We start from the raw sequence: 20,014 nt of genomic DNA, 5'->3' as shown, positions 1-20,014 counted from the left end.
AGTTCAATATCAAAATATCACTCAACTCGTTACAGATTCTCAATAACACTAGACTATTCACGGCAATAACAACCTATAGCTTACACCGTCGAATATGAATAATAAGCTACTGCTGTAATGAAGGTTGTGCTAATATAATCAATAAACGTTAAAATATCAGGATACAGAGGTCAAGTTTTGGTAGCGCTAGATTATCTTCGAATGTCAATCAAAACGGTTGTTCGGATACAGATTTCCAGACACTTGGAGCTAGAACGGTCGTGTGTGTGTATCTTGCAATTATAGTAGAGCTGTGGGGTTGGCTGGCTGTTCAACGCTGCTGCTGGACATCATCGCTATAATGATGTCATCATATTGGCGGTGTGTACCCGGCAAACCGGCACTGGCACCCAGCAAACCGCCGCACCTGCACCTCCACCGCTATCCAGAACCATCTAATGGCCGATCATCTGCTTGGGTTCACGACCATAACGGAAGAGTCAGGGGAGTTTGATTGGAACGGGGTTGACTTTGCCTCCGGCGGCTGGGGCTCCGCCCCAGACCCTGGTTGCTCCTGCTTCGCAGGAGTTTTAGGGGGTCTCCACACGGCCCGACTCGAGCGTAGCGAGAGGAGCAGCGGGGTCTGGGGCGGAGCCCCAGCCGCCGGAGGCAAATGCCCGTTGAAAAAGTATAAAAAAGAGTTGAGATAGTTCGTATACACATAAATAAAAGGCCGTTGATTAAAGTCAGTAAGAAGAGGAGCTGTGGTCAGGTGGAAGGTAGGTGGAGAAGTTACTTCCAGAACCAGCCGCCTTTGGAGTCGTTTGAATGGTGGTTGAGACCGTCTTCCGAGGTGCCAGAAGTGAGGGCGGGGTTGGAATTGGAGTTGGCATTGCTGTTAGTGGTCTCTTTGACGCTGACGGTGTTGTCGTCGTACCACTTTTTCACGACCTGTCTCGTCTGGAGCTTGCCGTCGCGCCACACCGATTCCACCACAATCGACTTCGATATCACATTCTTGCCCTGGTCTTCAGCCTCGGACTCGGTTATCTGTTTAGCAGCTGACGAGGTTGCGCTCACTGCAGTCGACCCATTGTTTCCACTGCTGTTGCCGCTACTGATGCTGGTAGACCGGGCTGAAGACTCGATATCCGAGTCGGATGGGAACGAGAAGAGTTTTTCTTTTCTTTCTTTAATTCTGTTCCATTCAGATTCACGTTTAGCAGCCTCTGCTTTGCGCATAGCCCGTCGCCAATCGAGATAAACACTGTAATCAGTGAACCACTGGTGGTTCTCTAACGAACTGCCTGAAGAAGCAGATGCAGATGCTGCTACGTCTTTAGCATTAGCAATTGCCATCGGATTAGCATTGGATTCGGGGAACAGACATCTCCAAACGCCATCTCGCGACCATACAGACGTGCCATTATTCTCAATACATTTATCGTATTGACGTTGTGAAGGCACGGGGTATCCCCACATCTTCGAGTCCTTTCGACAATCGCGAACACGGTGAAACCTCCTATGCCAGGATTCGTTATTCTCACCGTCGTCCGAACCGTTACCACCTTCGGAACCGTCGTTTTTCCAAGAAGATCTCCAAATCATATCTGCGTCAAGCCAGTTTCGCCAATTGTCGTCCAGAGCTCCTTGTACTTTATCTCCGTAAACAGACGCCAAATTCGTGAGTCTGCCAAAAGTGCGATCTGTCAAGTCCCACACTTCGTCTAAAGTTCCTGATAATTCTGACCAAGCTTTAGCAGTGTCGTCTTTCTCAGAGTTCACGCCTGGTCTGTTGTCGTCGTCTTTCGTCATTTCCAACAGAGTATCACCCGATCCAACTGATCCAATTTCTCAAGTATTTATGCACTCAAACGTCGACCCTCGGTCCGGGTCGGATACCTTTCCAATATCAAATCCAAAAGCCAATTGAGTTGTCGGTTTGCCACCCAACGCCACTGTCGTCTGCAACTAACCAAGTGGAGAGACTCAGATCAAAAGCCGCCGCCGCTCTCAAACCTAATAACCACCTGCAGAACCTGCTGCAACGCAATGCTCAATACAAGTGCCCTACCCTGACCCCTGCCGATACACACGTGACCACTCCGGGGGGTGTCGGGGTGTGCCTCCGGCGGCTGGGGCGCTGCCCCAGACCCCGTAGTGCTCGCTTCGCGAGCTTCTGGGACATTCGAGACCAGGGTGGTCGGCTACAGTGTTTGTAAGTAGGGTTTTGTTTGGGGTTGGTACTGGACTGTGTATGTCTGCTGTTTCTGGTGCATATAACTTCATCAGAATTTCTCTGTTAGGGGGTGTGCCTCCGGTGGCTGGGGCTCCGCCCCAGACCCTGGTTGCTCCTGCTTCGCAGGAGTGTTCACTGTTGCCAGGGACTCCCGACGTAACGACTCGAGCGGAGCGAGAGGAGCCGCGGGGTCTGGGGCGCAGCCCCAGCCGCCGGAGGCACACCCCGACCCTGGTCAGGTCACGTGCGGACGAGGAGCTCCGTCGGGTCAGTGCTTCCGATACCCCCACGGTGGGATCGTGGAGACGCAGGTGCGATGCGGTGATCGGCGGAGGGCTGTTTGTTATTGTTTGGGGAAGAGGTATCGGGATCGCACTTGGCGGGTTAGGATGTGAAAAAAAAAAAAAAAAAAAAAAAAGAGTGGACCGGAGGTGGTTCCACATGGCGCCTTGTTCGATATAAGCTTTTTCGGGGACTAGATCAGTTGAGTCTAGCACCAGATTTGTCGACAGTTGTTTGCGCCGTAAGTTTAGATCATATACAGCTAATGCCAGTTGGGCTCGAAGATTCCCTGGAATAGTGCTCTTGGCGAACAACATTGCTCACCGCTGGCCCGGAAACGTTCTTTTTCTTTATCTGACAAAAGTGACTAGCTACCAGGATCAACAGGGCAGCCATTGTTGAGGCGGCGGATCTCGAAGTTTGGTCGGTGGTCTGCCTCCGGCGGCTGGGGCTCCGCCCCAGACCCTGGTTGCTCCTGCTTCGCAGGAGATGACGGGGGACCCCCGACGCAACGACTCGAGCGCAGCGAGAGGAGCAACCAGGGTCTGGGGCGGAGCCCCAGCCGCCGGAGGCACACCCCGACTCGCGAAAATCCCCCAGGGTCGGCCGGTGAGGCGGCGGCGGGCCTCGCAAGAAAGGTTGCAATTCATTGTTTTCCCGTTGGGGGGTCATGACAGCCAATGCTGATGACAGCGTAACAGAAGGATCGCTACATGTGTCAACTTAATTAGAATGCTAAACGAGACAAGGGCGGCGTGTGGAAATGTACAAGGACATGTCAAAGACGCAGGTCATTCCCGCTGTGTTGATGCCATATGATGAAATCGCTCTCCGATATTTGATTATCTTTTCCTTTCACAAGCAGTGTTAGAAGTGCCATAAGTGCACAGAATAATTTTCGCTGTTTCGCCGTAATTATCCGCATCTCCTCGATCACGCATATTCAGGTCGTCGCACGTTCCCTCGACTCGCTAGCTGATCTTGTACCTGCACCAAATGGGGAAACCCTGTTGATTCGTATGCAGCATGTGGGGATCCTGGATGTAGAGTGACTGGAGATCGGCGATCGGGATCTTGATGGATGGATAATCGAGCTGGATTTCCGGAAGAATGCCTTATTGATCCAGCCATCAATCTTGTTAAATAATATCTGTTTGTTTGATCATAAAACAAGGAACCAAGAATATATCTTGTTATCGTCTTAATAGACATGTTCATAGTGCATTCCTGAAATGTGTTTTAGCTCCGTCAACTTTAATCAATTTAAGCTTGTATAAGGTTAATAAATTAAATACAAATTTAGACACTTGCATGGCGCACCCCTGCCAACAAGGATAAGCTTTGTTGGGTCTATGCGCAGATTGTTGAACTAATGCTAGTATTGCATTCCATCCCGTACAACGAATATTATATATCTCGTCCTGCATCATGCATAATGATCCGCATAATTGGCCCCTTAAACGCCCAAGCTCAGGTCCGTGCGCTTGCAGCGTGTATTTTATTTTTTCCCCCCTACTTGAAATGTTGATTCCAGGAACCACATTTTAGACTGCTGGCGATCAATAGCTGAGGATGCAGGTCGTCATGGGATGGAACGCGCTGAAGTGGTCCGCTGTGCTTTCGAGATGATTTCACGCGTTTTTTGGTGTTCAAAGCCCGAACTAACAAAACTTATCGTTGGAATAGAATCTTACTAAAGTCTGATTGAGGAGCATGTTATGATTGGGAAGCTGTTTAGACAATTTCAACCTGACCAATATGGTAGTGTCCTATATCTCGATTTGGCCCCTGCATAGCAAGCCATTCTTGTACCTACTTTACACTAGCTCGATCTGATGGGTTTTCCGCGCTAATATCATGATGGACAATGACTTGGTGTCTCGACCTTCGAAGACATTTGGTGATCTATACCATCCGGGGTAAACGTCTTGTAACTTAGGTGGTTAATTTGCTTTTTGTTGGTAATCCAAAGACGAACTAGAAGCTCGATTGACTTGTTCTGCATTGTTTACAATAACAAACTATGTTGATTTTTTAATTAGGTAATCTGTTTGGAAGCTTTCATATGCTTCTCTAAATGCCCAGAAATCTATTTAAGCCAACGATTTCTTACATCAGTTTTACAATACATTAACCAAAACAAGAATCAATAATATACCATAAAATGCGTTCTACTACCTACAGCTTGGCTACTGCCCTTACTCTCTCGGTCGTTCTTGCCGCCCCTGCTCCTCAAGAGCTTCCCTCTGTCCCTGGTCTCCCCTCTCTTCCAGGTCTTCCTTCTCTCCCCGGTGCCTCTGGCCTTCCCTCTGTTCCCGGTGTTTCTGGCCTTCCTTCCGTTCCCGGTGTCTCTGGCCTTCCTTCCGTTCCCGGTGTTTCTGGCCTTCCTTCCCTTCCCGGTGTTTCTGGCCTTCCTTCCCTTCCTGGTGTTTCTGGCCTTCCTTCTCTTCCTGGTGCCAGCGGTGTTGAGGGTCTCGTCGGTGGTCTTCTTGATACCGTTGTCGGTCTCCTTGAGCCCATCATTGCCACTCTTGATCCCGCTGCCGCTGCTCAAGCTGAGGCTGCTTTGGCCAATGCTGGCTTGAAGGTCCGCCGTCAACTTCCTACTGGCGGTGCTGCTGCTCTTGACGGTGCTGGTAACGAGGTCCTTGACGCTGTTGCCAGTATTGTCGAGCCTCTTGTTGCTGTTCTCGACCCTTCTGCTGAGACTCAAAAGGGTATTTTCGGTATTGAGAAGCGTGATTTCCACCACGGTGAACACCACGGTAACCACCACGGTGACCACTCTCACCCCCACCCCCCTACTCCTTCCCCTAACAGTGAGGTTGACAACCTTGTCGATGGTCTTGACAGCACCATTGACTCTCTTAACCTCTAAATGTGTTATCTTTTTTAATGTGATGTACTAATATTTGTTTAATGGAATAATTTTAATGAAATTAATATCAACTAGTTTGTCAATGCATCATGTATCTCAACAGGTGCTTTTAGAATATGATATGCACTTCCTGGATCTGCTATATTCTAGTGTCGCATATGGTTTTTTATTTTCTGGTTCTCTCTGGGTTGCTATGGACGAGAGTGATGGGCAACTGAACTGAGTAGAGCTTCTCTGGGTTGCTATGGATGAGAGTGATGGGCAACTGAACTGACTAGAGCTATGTGATAGCTCAGGAAAACATATACTTCTGTCTCACAATAGTGGATCGATTTCCGTTGCCCATAATGTAAACAACACTAAACTATTCGTAAGCATAGGGTAATAAAATTAGTAGACCCTGTCACAAATAATTGGGTTTGTTTTTGACATTTGTTGTTTAACAAGTGACAGAATCATGACAGGATCGCCGTTTAAGGCAATTTCCAAATACCCGATTAGCTAGTCCCGGATGACCTGCAGCAAGTTCATGCAGGCACTGTTGTTAATATATATCGACATCGACACAACTGGCTATAATCTTACTACCATGAAGGTATAATAGTGATATCCACGGATTTGTATCTAGTTTATTTGCTTTTAGCACACCTTCGTTGCAGCCATAGACCCTATGTTTGTTTATTGAGTTGGGGGTTGTTTCCAAATCCGATGATATCCCGCGGAAATCTCCTCCTAAACCCACTCAAAGAATGGTACCAGTTAGCTTATGCATTAGTAACTTGAAGCTAATTCACTTTTCCCCGACACTGCTTTCAAAACAAACAAACAAACAAACTCTGGACACTTCACCGATTGTACAAACATCCTACGTTTGTTTACGATTTGATAGGAAGCGTTAGACAGAACAAGTGTAGTCACTTAACACCTGTCTCGAATATCCTGTAATAATGTGAGTCGAGTATATTCACAGCTACCAGACAAAACCAAATTGAGGTGTTCTCTGAGTTCACGGACAGCATGGGGCTTGTTCCCGGGGATATCTTCCGGTTCCGATATACGTGCATGGACGATTAGCAGCATGTATGTCAAAAAAATATATTCAGGGTCAGCAGTGCCGTCTGTATTTGGTCCGTGAGCAAGGGCCCCCACTCACAATGGTGAGAATGCAGAACTACAGAGATGAGTTTTCTTTCCCAGCGTCGAATTGTATATCATCGCTACAATTGGAAATGAATCTAGATCAGTCGATAGATGATAAACAGAGTCTAAAGTTTGCGCAACACTGGTAGCTTTGTTTTCTCTTGTTGCTACTAAAAAAAACCAGATACCCTAGTATTAGTTTCGCCTGTATACTATAGATGAAGACATGACTTTGCGTAGTGACGTGCTGCTAACCATTGGTCCCGCTGTCCTGCAAGGGGCGCTAATGTCAAAAGCAAGATGAAGCATTTCGATCGCATGCATATACATACAGCTGCATACACGTGCGTCATGCGTTGGGACTAACCAAGAGGCTGCAACAGTCTGAAATAATAAATCTCAAGGCCTTAGGTTTATGAAAAGGAAATAATTCCCCTTTCTATAGAAGGACATTTGAAGCAAGGTATCGTTTTGAATATTTGGGATACTTCTTGCAATCAAAAACTTGTCCAACTTTACCCCAGCTAATAGATTGCCATGAGATAATCAGGACCAAATGTTAATCTCAAGGTTAATCTCTCAATGTTAATCTAGAGGTTTATCATTTATCCGATTAATTCACAGGATCTCAGAATCTAACAACAACAAGACCCGTTTTTCCGGATGACAGCGGATTTTAGATCGAATTGGGCTATAATCAACGAAACCTCCTCGATTTAAGAAAAAGCAAGCGACCAAAAACATTGCTTTTTAGACATGGAGTAGTAAATTATTGTCAACAAATGTCTTCACCAAACAATAATAATTCCAAACTGGAAACTATATAAAGCCTCCTGTTCTCCCAGGAATTCATATATTTTTCTGTCGCAAAACATTCTTTCACATCAACAGTAAACATGCGTTCTACTTCTTACAGTTTAGTTGCCCTTTCTCTTGCAGCTGTTAACGCTGCTCCTATGCCCCAAGTCCCCGGCGGTGGTGCTGCCGCTGGTCTTGGTGGTCTCGTTGCTGGTCTTGATCCCGTCACTGGTGACTTGTCCAACACTGTCGGTCTCCTTGAGCCTGTTGTTGACAGTCTCGGTCCTGCTCTTGAGCACCTCGGTGGTGACCTTGGTGCTCCTGGTTTGAGCCGTCGTCAATTGCCCTCTGTTCCTTCTCTCCCCTCCGTTCCCTCCGTTCCCGGTGGTGGTGCCGCTGCCGGTCTTGGTGGTCTCGTTGCTGGTCTCGCTCCCGTCACTGGTGACTTGTCCAACACTGTCGGTCTTCTCGAGCCCGTTGTCGACAGTCTCGGTCCTGCTCTTGAGCACCTCGGCGGTGACCTTGGTGCTCCTGGTTTGAGCCGTCGTCAATTGCCCTCTGTTCCTTCTCTCCCCTCCGTTCCCTCTCTTCCCTCCGTTCCCGGTGGTGGTGCCGCTGCCGGTCTTGGTGGCCTTGTTGCTGGCCTCGCTCCCGTCACTGGTGACTTGTCCAACACTGTCGGTCTCCTTGAGCCCGTTGTCGACAGTCTCGGTCCTGCTCTTGAGGACCTCGGTGCTGACCTTGGTGACGCCTCTTCTGGTTTGAGTGCTCGTCAATTGCCCTCTGTTCCTTCTCTCCCCTCCGTTCCCGGTGGTGGTGCCGCTGCCGGTCTTGGTGGCCTTGTTGCTGGTCTCGCTCCCGTCACTGGTGACTTGTCCAACACTGTTGGTCTTCTCGCTCCCGTTGTCGACAGTCTCGGTCCCGCTCTTGAGGACCTCGGTGCTGACCTTGGTGACGCCTCTTCTGGTTTGAGTGCTCGCCAATTGCCCTCTGTTCCTTCTCTCCCCTCCGTTCCCGGTGGTGGTGCCGCTGCTGGTCTTGGTGGCCTTGTTGCTGGTCTCGATCCCGTTACTGGTGACTTGTCGAACACTGTCGGTCTTCTCGCTCCCGTTGTCGACAGCCTCGGTCCTGCTCTTGAGGACCTCGGTGCTGACCTTGGTGACGCCTCTTCTGGTTTGAGTGCTCGTCAATTGCCCTCTGTTCCTTCTCTCCCCTCCGTTCCCGGTGGTGGTGCCGCTGCCGGTCTTGGTGGCCTTGTTGCTGGTCTCGCTCCCGTCACTGGTGACTTGTCCAACACTGTTGGTCTTCTCGCTCCCGTTGTCGACAGTCTCGGTCCTGCTGTCGAGCACCTCGGCGGTGACCTTGGTGCCCCTGGTTTGAGCCGTTAAACGGCGCTAGATACCTTCTTTTTTTCGAGGATGTTTTTGTAATAGGTTCATGAAAATAATAATAATTTAATTTTAATGCATATTTGTTGATACATGATTTCCGTGTTTATTATCGAGAGAGATATAACTCCCTACAGATGATGGTTAATCACACATTGAATGCTATTCGTTGAATGCTTAAAAAAATTACCACTTTTCTTCTGGGTTCTGCTTGAACTCTTCATAAGCTTGCTTGTTGAAAACAGACAATTCGGTCTCGTTTTCAATGCCGTATTTCTCCAGAGTCTTAGTCTCATCATTTAGATCGAGCACCCAGTCGTCGTCGTGCTCAAAGTTGATGACAAGATTCATAGTCTTGGATCCATGAGCTTTGGTGTAGATTTTTATCGTATCAAAGTCAACCGTGCGGTATGGCTTGAAACCAGACTCGGTTTTAGCAGCTGACAACAGTTAGTATCGGCATTCTCCCTTTTGCTCACTAGCTTATTAAGCAACACCACTTGAACATAGACATATTCGCTATACCAAATCTTTATCCAAGATACACATCTCAAGCTCCGCCAAATATAACACATAAAACAACCTTCTCTAGCAGAACTTACTTGTTTGGATCATTTCCAGTAGTTTAGGAGCCGTAACTTTCGTCAGGTCCACGTCCTTATAAACGTGATTCTTGACTGTACGATAAGGGAACGATTTGATAAATCGAACAGTGAGAAACGCGGCAGTATTCGGTCTCACTGTAGAAGTCAAAGGCTCCTCGTAATCCAGAGTAGTCATTTTTAAGTTTGTGTAAAATAATAAACAAATGACAACTCAAATCACGCTCGCATCCCTGCATTTTGATGGATGCAGTTTTTTTTTCAGCTTTTGATCTGACGCCGCAGCTCACCTGAGACTTTACTTATGCACATACTACTGATAAGATAAGAACAATCGACGCTCTCACTTCCTTATCCAGTCTACTATCTCCAGACCCAGTAAGGGCATCTCAGGGGGTGGACTTGCCTCCGGCGGCTGGGGCTCTGCCCCAGAACCCGCTGCTCCTCTCGCTGCGCCCGAGCCGAGCGTCGGATATTCCCGGTCTATTTTGGACTCAAGGAACTAGAAATCATTTCTTTGTCCATTTGTATATAATAAATGAGAAGATGGTGGTTCTATCGTACAACAGAAATACAACAAAGTCACCTGTACTTGCCTGAGCTATTTCCCTCATACACACAGGAACCACCAGTCTTCCCTTCTCTTGGTCCTGCAAGGAGGTAACCACCAGTAAGTTCATACGGCCTTCATCATGACTTCAGTAGCAGATTCTTAGCAGCTGGCGGTACCAGCCCGAACTTTTGCTCTGCCGATGTCCTCGGTCCCTCGCCAATAGAATTTATGTTCATGGAGTCTTTTAACAACTGCCTTTTTGCCGCTTACAGTCTCTATTCTGCGTCTCACCAGTGGGAACGTGACAAACCAAACCACAATAAACCATACAAGGTCCAGAGGTTGTAAGTATGGGGTATCCAGGACTGTCGAGGGCCGGAATTGCTTCGTGAATTTCGACCAATAATCGCTCTTTCGAGCTCCTCTGCACCTGATATTACGGTCGATATTGGACTAGGTTAAAATACAAGTTGCACGATCGATTCTCGCTCCGCTACTGGGTCTGCCTCCGGCGGCTGGGGCTCCGCCCCAGACCCTGGTTGCTCCTGCTTCGCAGGAGATGGCCGGGACTGTGGCGGAAACGACTCGAGCGAAGCGAGAGGAGCTACCAGGGTCTGGGGCGGAGCCCCAGCCGCCGGAGGCAGTGGCCCCAGAGAATTTCCCCGGACCAGTGGCGACACAGGGTTCGACGGTCAGGTGCAGGTTCGTGTGAGGGTCATGTGGCTTCATGCACCCGTTTGCGAGGTCGTACGGTGACCTTTATATGGGATGGCGGGGTCATAAGTCGCATACGGAGCTGGGATGCGATGCTGGAGATCAGCTTGAGAGGTGTTCGTGAAGCAAGCATTCAAAAGTGAGCCTTTTGGTGTGCCCTGCCGAGGTAGAACTGGTTTTGTGGCGAAGTTGTCTACCTTACAACTGCCAGAAGACTCAAATTGTGTTGGCGATATTGAAAAAATTCCTTGGATGTTCACCTGTTAACAGTGGAATCGTAGATTTCACTGCGCGATCTAAAAATATTCAGCCAATCACGTCACATACAAATCGAGCGTTCGTCGATAGACCCTGCGTCTGTTCACTAGTGGGATCTGATGTGAGCTTGCAGATCGGCAATCGCCGTCAAAACTGCCATATTCGGAAACCGCTATTAGATAACGAATCGTACTAGGCTTATTATTGGCAGGTCAGTTATAAACCAGGCTTTATTTTTGATTTTGAGTTTCGTTCGAGTCTGGGGTCAGTTTATTAAGTCAGAAATCTGTGTACCAACTTGATATAAAGTTACGAAAAGAGTCCATCAGCATCGTCAGAGTGTGTCATAGTACCCGGATAAAGGAACTGACACTTTTGGAGGTGATGGGCATTGCGGCGGACTGCACAGATCCATTTACTGATATAATAATTCTAACGCGTGTCGCAGTTTCCCAGGACAATTAAGATTTGGGTCTGAACAGACAAAAAAATTATTATTCGCTTTGAAAATAGCGATTCTTTACACTGGTGAAATCTGTTTTCTGAAAAATATATTCGTTGCATTGGTTATAAACAGCCTCAGAAGACGGGTCATCGTCGATATCCATTCGTAATTCGTCACGGTTGATCTGGTTCATCGACAGTCAGTTGAACTCAATTGAACTCAGTTGAAGTCAGACTGTATCCATTTTTTCAAGCAGTCTTTCAATATTACATCGCAAATACAAAGAAACAGACAAAGAAATACACGAAGAACCACAGGGATACAGGCCAGGAGACACGAACTCAGCCGGGATGATTGAAGACGAGGCGACCCAGCCGTCGACCCAGCCGTCACTGGAACAAGAACCCAATCTGCCGAAGACAGGAAAACGCGACGACGACGATGTCGTGTGCGTTCTCATCTGTACCACACCCAACCACAACCTTCCAAGCTCGCAATTGGTCCTGCGAAGCAACCCCAAAAAACGGCGCCAAGAATGGCGCTTTGGCCGCAACCCCAACAGCGACTTCCACCTGGGCGACTCCAAACGGCTTAGCAACACCCATTTCGTGATCCTCACTAACGAAGATACTTCACGGACCCTTCTCCTCAAAGGTAGGTTCCCCACACTGCCTCCGGCGGCTGGCGCTGTGCCCCAGACCCCCTGGCTCCTCTCGCTACGCTCGAGTCGTTCCGTCGACGGTCCCGGCCATCTCCTGCGAAGCAGGAGCAACCAGGGTCTGGGGCGGAGCCCCAGCCGCCGGAGGCAGATGACACCCTCAAGTGCGAAAACTAACTGTTGTAGATACTTCGACTAACGGAACGTACCTGAACTCGGCCAAGATGATTAAGGGCAAATGCTATATGACGGTGCAGGGTGATGAGATTTCTGTGGGTATAGGTGTGGAGTCGGACGAATTGAGCTTTTTGGTTCGCATTCCACAGCAGAAGAATGGGTCGGAAAAGGAGCTGGAAGGTATTGGCAAACACTATGATCTGGGAGGAGTGCTTGGGCAGGGTGCGTTCGCAGTGGTTAGAAAGGCTATTGAACGCGAGTCTGGCGAGACGTATGCTGTTAAGATCATTAAAAAGAATAATCTCACGAAAAATACCACTGTTAATAAGGAGGTTCAGATCCTTAAACAATTGCATCATGAAAATGTAGCTGGTTTACATGATTTTTATGAGGACGATCGAAATTACTACTTAGTTATGGACTATTTAGCAGGAGGCGATCTTATGGACTTTGTTTTGCAAAACGGCCCGATTCCTGAAGATGCTGCTCGAGAAGTGGTGCGCCAGATTCTTCGTGCGGTCGAGTATGTGCATGGTCTAGGAATAAGTCATAGAGATCTCAAACCAGATAATATTCTGATTGCTCAGGACAATCCAGTGATTGTCAAGGTGTCTGATTTCGGTCTCGCTAAAATGCAGCAATCGGGCTCATTTCTGAAAACTTTCTGTGGAACTCTAGCATATCTTGCTCCAGAAGTGCTGTTTGCAAGAGACCGTAAAGTGGATGCTGCTTACTCGAATATCTGCGATATTTGGGGAATCGGTTGCTTGACTTACGTGATCCTCACTGGCTATCTTCCATTCGAAGGGAACACCCAGGAACAAATGAATCATAACATCGGCACTGGCAGGTTCTTATTAAAGCCATTACAGGATATAAACTTGAGTAAAAACGGCATTGATTTTATTGGCAGTTTGCTAACAGTGGATGCTCAACACAGACCAAACGCCACTGTTTGTTTGAAACTGCCATGGATGATGGAAACCGAAGAGTCGTTCAATAGCGGGGAGTCTGTTCTAGAAGAATTACCAATAACACCAGCCCGCCAGGCACCCGCACCTCCACGACCATTGCCACCAATTCCTCCATCCGCAGCACAGCTTGCTGCTGATTCTCCAGTAAGATCGACTGTAAGACCAGCTGCTGTGACTCCTGGTAAAGTATCAGGGCTTCCAGCACCAGAATCACCAGCTGTGGATCCAGGTCCTGCTGATCTCCAATCGTCATACAATGAAGAGCTTCCTATTTCCAGTCTTCAAATCAGATCCTCAGTTGAACCTGAAATTCCAGATAACACTGACAGTAATGACAAGTCTGAACAGGAAAAGGCTCTTAAAGATTACGAATCGTTAGAAGCAGAGTACAACAGTCTACCAGCCCTTGCTGAATGCGACTCAGACTCGGATTCGCAGGAAATCAAAGAGCATGTCGAGGCACAGTTGTCACAACGGTCCAACAAATACGGCGATTCGTCGATGCAAGTTGAATCCTCGTTCGACTCTGGCATTCATCTTCGCAACGGACTGGCTTCTTCACCTGGTCACAAAGTATTGCCGTTCCAACAACCCGGAGTACGCGACTTTGACAGTATTGGCAATGCCGACCAACCTCCTCCAGGAGCATACATGCGTCTTGACACTCTACCGAACAGTATTCCATTTCGCGATATCTATGTCACACGACCCGTATTCACATTGGGTAGAGTTCCAGACAATGACGTACAAGTTGAAGAGAGACGAGTTTCTAAACGGCACTGTGAAATCATCCGAGTTCCACATTCGGGTTCAGGGGTCAAGCAAGAGATTTGGCTTGTGGACCGGTCATCCAACGGCTGCTTTCTCAACGGCGAACTTATTGGAGCGGGGAAAAAAGCGCTCATCGAGTCTGGCGATACTATCTGTCTCTTCATAGACATGGATCGCGACAACAAACGTAAGTCTATTTTTCACACCCACAAGCACATCTGTAGCTCAGATTCACTAACATACTACGCAGGTCACATCACGCTTGGATTCAGTGCGAATATCCTCGATGCCGACGACGAAGGGTACCTTAAAAGATGCCAGCTGATCCAAGAGGGCGGCCAGCCCGTAACGGCTGCCGAACCGGCAGTCCTTGCCACGCCAAGTGAAGACAGCGATTCCAGTCCCATCCGCAAACAGCTCCATTCATACACCGACGCGCCCAACAATAACAACGCCACCGACACCCGGCCCAATCTGTCACGACTCCCGTCCAAAAAGCGGGCTTTTGGCGTAAGTATCTCCTGCTTCGCAGGAGCAACCAGGGTCTGGGGCGGAGCCCCAGCCGCCGGAGGCAGTACCACCAGCCACTAACACCCTCCAGACAGGCAGCCAGAGCGGCACCGACGGGTCGACGATCCGACCTAGTAAAAAGTTGTCAGTGAGACAGTAGCTGTAGAATAATGGTAGTCAATGAAGAACTGTTGGCGGGGTGTGTGCCTCCGGCGGCTGGGGCTCCGCCCCAGACCCTGGTTGCTCCTCTCGCTGCGCTCGAGTCGTTGCGTCGACGGTCTAAGCCGCCGGAGCCGGGTTGGCTCATGGGATATTTGGGATCAGCTGAGATATTCGAATTAATCCATGAGAGCTTGACCCGCCAATGCCTGGCTATAATGGCAACATGTCAGCCCATCTTTCACAAATTATATTCTCGCTCTCGGTGGTATCAACATTGGCAGACGACGCAGTCTAATCGTACAAAGCCATTACAGACAGAGCTGGCATTAACCATTGATGATTGATTAAAGGGTCTCAATGCATCATGGACATGGACCCTGCATAGACTCATGCACTGAGAAGTCTAGTCATGGAGTGCAATTTTGAAACTATTGTTTTTTGCAATGGCCTCTTGAAACTGCAATTTTCGCTCATTGACTATGGTTAGATGAATACAATGGAAAGTACAGGAGTTTGAACATTGCCATGCTAATGCGTCCACATGATCAGGGGCTCAGTTCATGAAATAAAATGGCCAGTTGACAGCCACTTGTTTACAGTGGTTTCAGTGTATATATTATTATCTGCACTCCTGGAATTGATGAGCCATGAGATTATAGGCTCCCATTTCGCTGCTATTAGATATGGTGAAGTGAGCCGTTGTACATACAATATCCAAGCAGATACTTCCAGCCGATAATAGAAGCGGCTATTTGCTATGAAATTGCGATTGATTCTTCAGCTGAGAAATAGGTTTGGGAAGTTTACAGATGAACTCGCTCAGGGACCATCGACTGGATGTCTTCTGACCTAACCTAAATCCATGGCTGGAGACAGTATCGTAAACCGGCGCGATGATCAGAGCCCTCATTACTACCATGAGTTTGACCTATTACACCCCAGGCTATAGACTGGATATACTACTTAAATCCTCTCTCTATATATATGTCTATACTGGGTATCTCATTGAAAATAAGCTTGGCACACAACACTGAATCATACATTCTGGAAATATTATTTTGGGGAGTTTATTGTTTATTGCACATACCAGCATCGCAATGCAGCTCAAGTACCCATATGGCAAGGAATATTAGATACATTGCATACACTATATACAATAACTTGCATTTTACCCGGCCTTCAGCTAAAACTCTGAAATATATTTTCATGTTACCCGGTGTTCACACCGCCATGGCACGAACGGGTATCCGCCGCTGGGGAGAGACTGCCTCCGGCGGCTGGGGCTCCGCCCCAGACCCTGGTTGCTCCTGCTTCGCAGGAGATGACATGGACCGTGGACGAAATGACTCGAGCGGAGCGAGAGGAGCCGGGGGTCTGGGCGCAGCCCCAGCCGCTGGAGGCATCGTCATGCCAGCGAGCATGAGTAGGAAGTGCATGGTGGCATTAGTTCGGAGAGTTGGATTGAAATGAGTTCATGGTTCCTGGCAATGGGTCCAGAGGTATTTATAGTATAATATTCAGATGCTAAGGTGCGTCGGGAAGCGAGGTGATGCAAGGATACAGGGAGATCGGTTCATGTACAGTATCAGGCCCCGGTGACGCATGATTATGTACGATGGAACGAGGGATCACAGCAGCGATAACAGCATGTCATGTGGCGCTGAAAGCAGGCAGGCAAGAGCAGTTGGCTTGGCCGAGATACGGGCCAGGTAGTGTTGGGGACATTAAAGTAAAGGAACGGAAACCAGCATGGGAATCATACCTTGACGGCCGTGGCCATGGCGTCAGACCAACAGAATCAGCAGCAGCAACAGCAGCAGCAGCAGCAGCAGCAGCAGCAACAACAACTGCCGGAATGCTCGCCGGCCGGTACGAGAGAATCGAGCCACAAACAGACCCACCCACAGCCGCTACCACGGAACAAACAGCCATTGAGTGAGTCAGGGCTTGCAGCAGCAATTGCGTGATGAGTAAACACAGAGGCAAACGAAACAGCGACTGTAGAGACACAATAAGTCACAATAAGTCACAATAAAAATAATAAACAATCAAAAACAGTAGAAGAGCAGTAGCAAAATATAGCATTAAAATATAGAATTAAAAGGACAACAGTTAATGAAGAGGAGTTAGCTCAGGGGTAAAACAGTGGACGGTCCTGGCAAGTGGGGAGGGAGAGCGGGGCAGAGAGGCAGAGGGGCAAAAACAGCGGGGGGAGATACAGCAGGGCAGCAGCAGCAGCAGCAGCAGCAGCAGCGGCGGCAGTAGCTCTAGCAACAGACGGCGATATCAGTATCAGCAACAACAGCGGCAGAATCGCAGCGGAATCCGCAGTATCAGCGACCGTATCAGCAACCGTATCAGCAACCGTATCAGCAGAGAATCCGCAGCAGCGGGCAGCCCGAGCAAACTCCTGCGAAGCAGGAGCAACCAGGGTCTGGGGCGGAGCCCCAGCCGCCGGAGGCAAACCCCCCTCCCCCTCCCTCCCGCTCCCGGTCCTCTCTACCCCGCCAGGCACCGCGAGGCCCCGCGACAGTGGCGGAGACCGGTAGCAAGCGGCCGGTGGTGCAAGGAGCCCAGTTGGGGAGGGGGGTCGGTGGATTGAGTCGGAATCGACCCAGCCCACCCGCCTCCCCCACCTGATCCTGGCAGGTGTTGAGTGCATAATTGCCTGATTTTAGCATACACCCCTAACCCGTATCTCTTAGATAACAGAAAACAGAATCTCAGATCGGCTAGCGCCTTGCCACAACCACCCCAAAACGAGGCGACCTTGTTTTAGCTTGCTTTTCAGCTTGTTTCTCTTCTTCCTCTTCTCTTTCACTTCACCTGAACTGTACTGAGAATTTTTTCGTAACAACCGTCTTTGACCTCGATTCCGTGACATTTTCAAGCCTGAATTTACCGGGCCTTTGTTTTGTTACCGAATTAGAACCCTTCTTTGACGCCAATTGCACCCCATAACCCACTGTTCTCGGGGCGACAGAGATTATTCTATACATTTTAGACCTTGCATCCCTGCTGTACAACACCCAACTTCAACTTCAACCTCATCCTCAATCACTTCACAAACTCAACTAACAACCACATTTTCTTCGTTGTTGCGACCGATATCCACTGCTTTTCAACAACAACAACCATGAAATTCCTTACTGCCGTCGCCACAGCACTCGTTGCCAGCTCGGCCAACGCCGCCGTTCACAGGTAAGCCCCCCCTCTCTCTCTGGTGCCGTTCCCTCGACGGGACCCACTCAACCAGGTCATCTCCGAGCTGTACTAACGTTTTTACAGGGCCACCATCCACAAAGTGCCTCTCGAAGAGCAATTCCAGGGAGTAAGTTACTGACGGTGCTGGTGCCGTGGCAGGGGTCGGTGCCTCCGGCGGCTGGGGCTGCGCCCCAGACTCCCCAGCTCCTCTCGCTTCGCTCGAGTCGTTGCGTTGGGGGCCGGGGGATGGTTTTATTTGCCGGGAAACTCCTGCGAAGCAGGAGCAACCAGGGTCTGGGGCGGAGCCCAAGCCGCCGGAGGCAGACCTGACCCCCCCAGGACCCAGAACCCGGTCTGTGGAGTATGGAAGTGAGCTAACAGTAGTTTTAGGAGAACGGGTTTGCCAACCATGTTCGTTCTTTGGAAGATAAGTATCTCCGTTTGGGAGGTATGAGTCGTGGTAGTTCTGGAGGTGAACAAAAGCCACTGATTAACGAGAATAATGTGGACATTGATTTGGAGATTGCCGCTGCCAAGGGCGGTGTGGACGTGCCATTGACCAATTATGTCAATGCTCAGTACTTCACGGAGATTAGTTTGGGCAATCCTCCTCAGCAATTTAAAGTTGTTTTGGATACAGGATCGTCGAATTTGTGGGTGCCATCTTCGGAGTGTGGCTCGATTGCATGTTATTTGCATGAGAAGTACGACTCGAGCGCCTCGAGCAGTTATAAATCCAATGGCTCGGATTTCGAGATCCATTACGGATCCGGCAGTGTTTCTGGGTTTGTGTCTCAAGACACGCTCAAGATTGGCAGTTTGACAATTCCTAACCAGGATTTTGCCGAGATCACTTCAGAGCCTGGTTTGGCATTTGCATTTGGCAAGTTTGACGGTATTCTTGGTTTGGCTTATGATACCATTTCAGTTAATCATATTGTGCCTCCTATTTACAATGCTATTAAAGATAAGCTGTTGGACGAAAACAAGTTTTCGTTTCATTTGGGTGACACTGCTAAGAGCGCTGCTGGAGGAACTGCTACTTTTGGCGGTATTGACGAGGATTTGTTTGAAGGCAAATTGACTTATTTGCCATTGAGAAGATTGGCGTACTGGGAAGTGCCTTTTGACTCGATTGCTCTTGGCAATGAAGTAGCCGATCTCGAGGATACTGGTGCTGCTATTGATACCGGAACTTCGTTGTTGGCTCTGCCCAGTGGACTGGCCGAGATTTTGAATGCTCAAATTGGAGCCAAGAAGTCATGGAGTGGTCAATATACAATTGACTGTGCTGCTCGTGACACCCTGCCTGATTTGACCCTCAACTTTGCCGGCTATAATTTCACCTTGACCGCCTATGACTATACACTTGAGATCTCCGGTTCGTGTGCCTCGGCATTCACACCCCTCGATATCCCTGCTCCTATCGGACCTCTGGCCATTATCGGCGACTCATTCCTCCGCAGATACTACTCTGTCTACGACATCGACAACAACGCCGTCGGTCTTGCCAAGGCCAAATAGCCGGCCCCTCTCTTCTTTTTTTATTCTCTCTATTTCCCAATATCAATAACCTGTATGTGACTGTGGGCTGTGCTGCCTCCGGCGGCTGGGGCTCCGCCCCAGACCCTGGTTGCTCCTGCTTCGCAGGAGATGTCCCTGAAGATCAGGGTCCGATTTTCAGGGGTAACATCTGGGCCCGATCCACTTAACTCGGACGGGTTCGGGTCTCTGCCTCCGGCGGCTGGGGCTCCGCCCCAGACCCCGTTGCTCCTGCTTCGCAGGAGAACCGCTGGGGATCAGGACCCTGATTTTCAGGGTCAGAGGCCGAAACCGGCCCTGGTTCGTGGAACTCCTGCGAAGCAGGAGCTACGGGGTCTGGGGCGGAGCCCCAGCCGCCGGAGGCAGAGACACAAGGAGACGGGTATTTAGACCACTCGGAGAAACAAAACCCCCCTGAAAATCAGGACCCTGATCCTCAGGGGTAAACCCCGAGACCGGCCGGTTCGCGGAGCAACTCCTGCGAAGCAGGTGCCATTGAGTCTGAAGTGGAGCCTCAGTGCCCGTAGCAGGGTCTCCCCCTGGAAAAGAATCTCCTGCGGAGCAGGAGCCACGGGGTCTGGGGCAGAGCCCCAGCCGCCGGAGGCAGGGTCCAGAGGTCAAGCCGCGGTACACCGACGGGACGGGTGCAGATGTTGAGCCGTATCATGCAGGGTTAAAGAATTTTTTTTTTCTCGTTTGGGAGTAGTATTTATAATCGGGAGATAGCCCAGTTAGTGGAT

The 20,014-nt window shown here is 49.3% G+C and overlaps 7 protein-coding genes across 7 annotated transcripts; 4 read left to right on the top strand and 3 right to left on the bottom strand.

Moving 5' to 3' along the window:
* Positions 1-771: 771 nt before the first annotated feature.
* On the bottom strand, positions 772-1,794 carry MPM1 (Mpm1p; the record flags this gene model as incomplete). The annotated part of the gene is made up of 1 exon (XM_018880912.1): positions 772-1,794. The coding sequence occupies one exon, from the start codon at positions 1,792-1,794 to the stop codon at positions 772-774; it is 1,023 nt and encodes a 340-aa protein (XP_018733556.1).
* A 2,870-nt stretch (positions 1,795-4,664) lies between these two features.
* Positions 4,665-5,378, top strand: AWJ20_3873 (uncharacterized protein; the record flags this gene model as incomplete). Its single annotated transcript, XM_018880910.1, has 1 exon — positions 4,665-5,378. One exon carries the CDS (start codon positions 4,665-4,667, stop codon positions 5,376-5,378), a length of 714 nt encoding a protein of 237 aa, XP_018733554.1.
* AWJ20_3874 (uncharacterized protein) lies at positions 4,733-5,023 on the bottom strand (the record flags this gene model as incomplete). Its single annotated transcript, XM_018880911.1, has 1 exon — positions 4,733-5,023. One exon carries the CDS (start codon positions 5,021-5,023, stop codon positions 4,733-4,735), a length of 291 nt encoding a protein of 96 aa, XP_018733555.1.
* A 2,036-nt stretch (positions 5,379-7,414) lies between the features above and the next one.
* Positions 7,415-8,704, top strand: AWJ20_3872 (putative spidroin-1-like; the record flags this gene model as incomplete). The annotated part of the gene is made up of 1 exon (XM_018880909.1): positions 7,415-8,704. The coding sequence occupies one exon, from the start codon at positions 7,415-7,417 to the stop codon at positions 8,702-8,704; it is 1,290 nt and encodes a 429-aa protein (XP_018733553.1).
* Positions 7,436-9,484, bottom strand: AWJ20_3871 (uncharacterized protein; the record flags this gene model as incomplete). The annotated part of the gene is made up of 2 exons (XM_018880908.1): positions 7,436-8,710; positions 9,371-9,484. 2 exons carry the CDS (start codon positions 9,482-9,484, stop codon positions 7,436-7,438), a joined length of 1,389 nt encoding a protein of 462 aa, XP_018733552.1.
* Positions 9,485-12,935: 3,451 nt separating this feature from the next.
* AWJ20_3870 (ser/thr/tyr protein kinase RAD53) lies at positions 12,936-14,447 on the top strand (the record flags this gene model as incomplete). The annotated part of the gene is made up of 1 exon (XM_018880907.1): positions 12,936-14,447. One exon carries the CDS (start codon positions 12,936-12,938, stop codon positions 14,445-14,447), a length of 1,512 nt encoding a protein of 503 aa, XP_018733551.1.
* Positions 14,448-18,182: 3,735 nt separating this feature from the next.
* Positions 18,183-19,256, top strand: PEP4 (proteinase A; the record flags this gene model as incomplete). The annotated part of the gene is made up of 1 exon (XM_018880905.1): positions 18,183-19,256. The coding sequence occupies one exon, from the start codon at positions 18,183-18,185 to the stop codon at positions 19,254-19,256; it is 1,074 nt and encodes a 357-aa protein (XP_018733550.1).
* Between the last annotated feature and the right edge of the window lie 758 nt (positions 19,257-20,014).

Source organism: Sugiyamaella lignohabitans, chromosome C (genome assembly GCF_001640025.1).
Source record: "Sugiyamaella lignohabitans strain CBS 10342 chromosome C, complete sequence".
In the NCBI taxonomy this organism is placed as follows: domain Eukaryota; kingdom Fungi; phylum Ascomycota; class Dipodascomycetes; order Dipodascales; family Trichomonascaceae; genus Sugiyamaella; species Sugiyamaella lignohabitans.
This window is presented reverse-complemented; position numbering and strand designations above follow the sequence as displayed.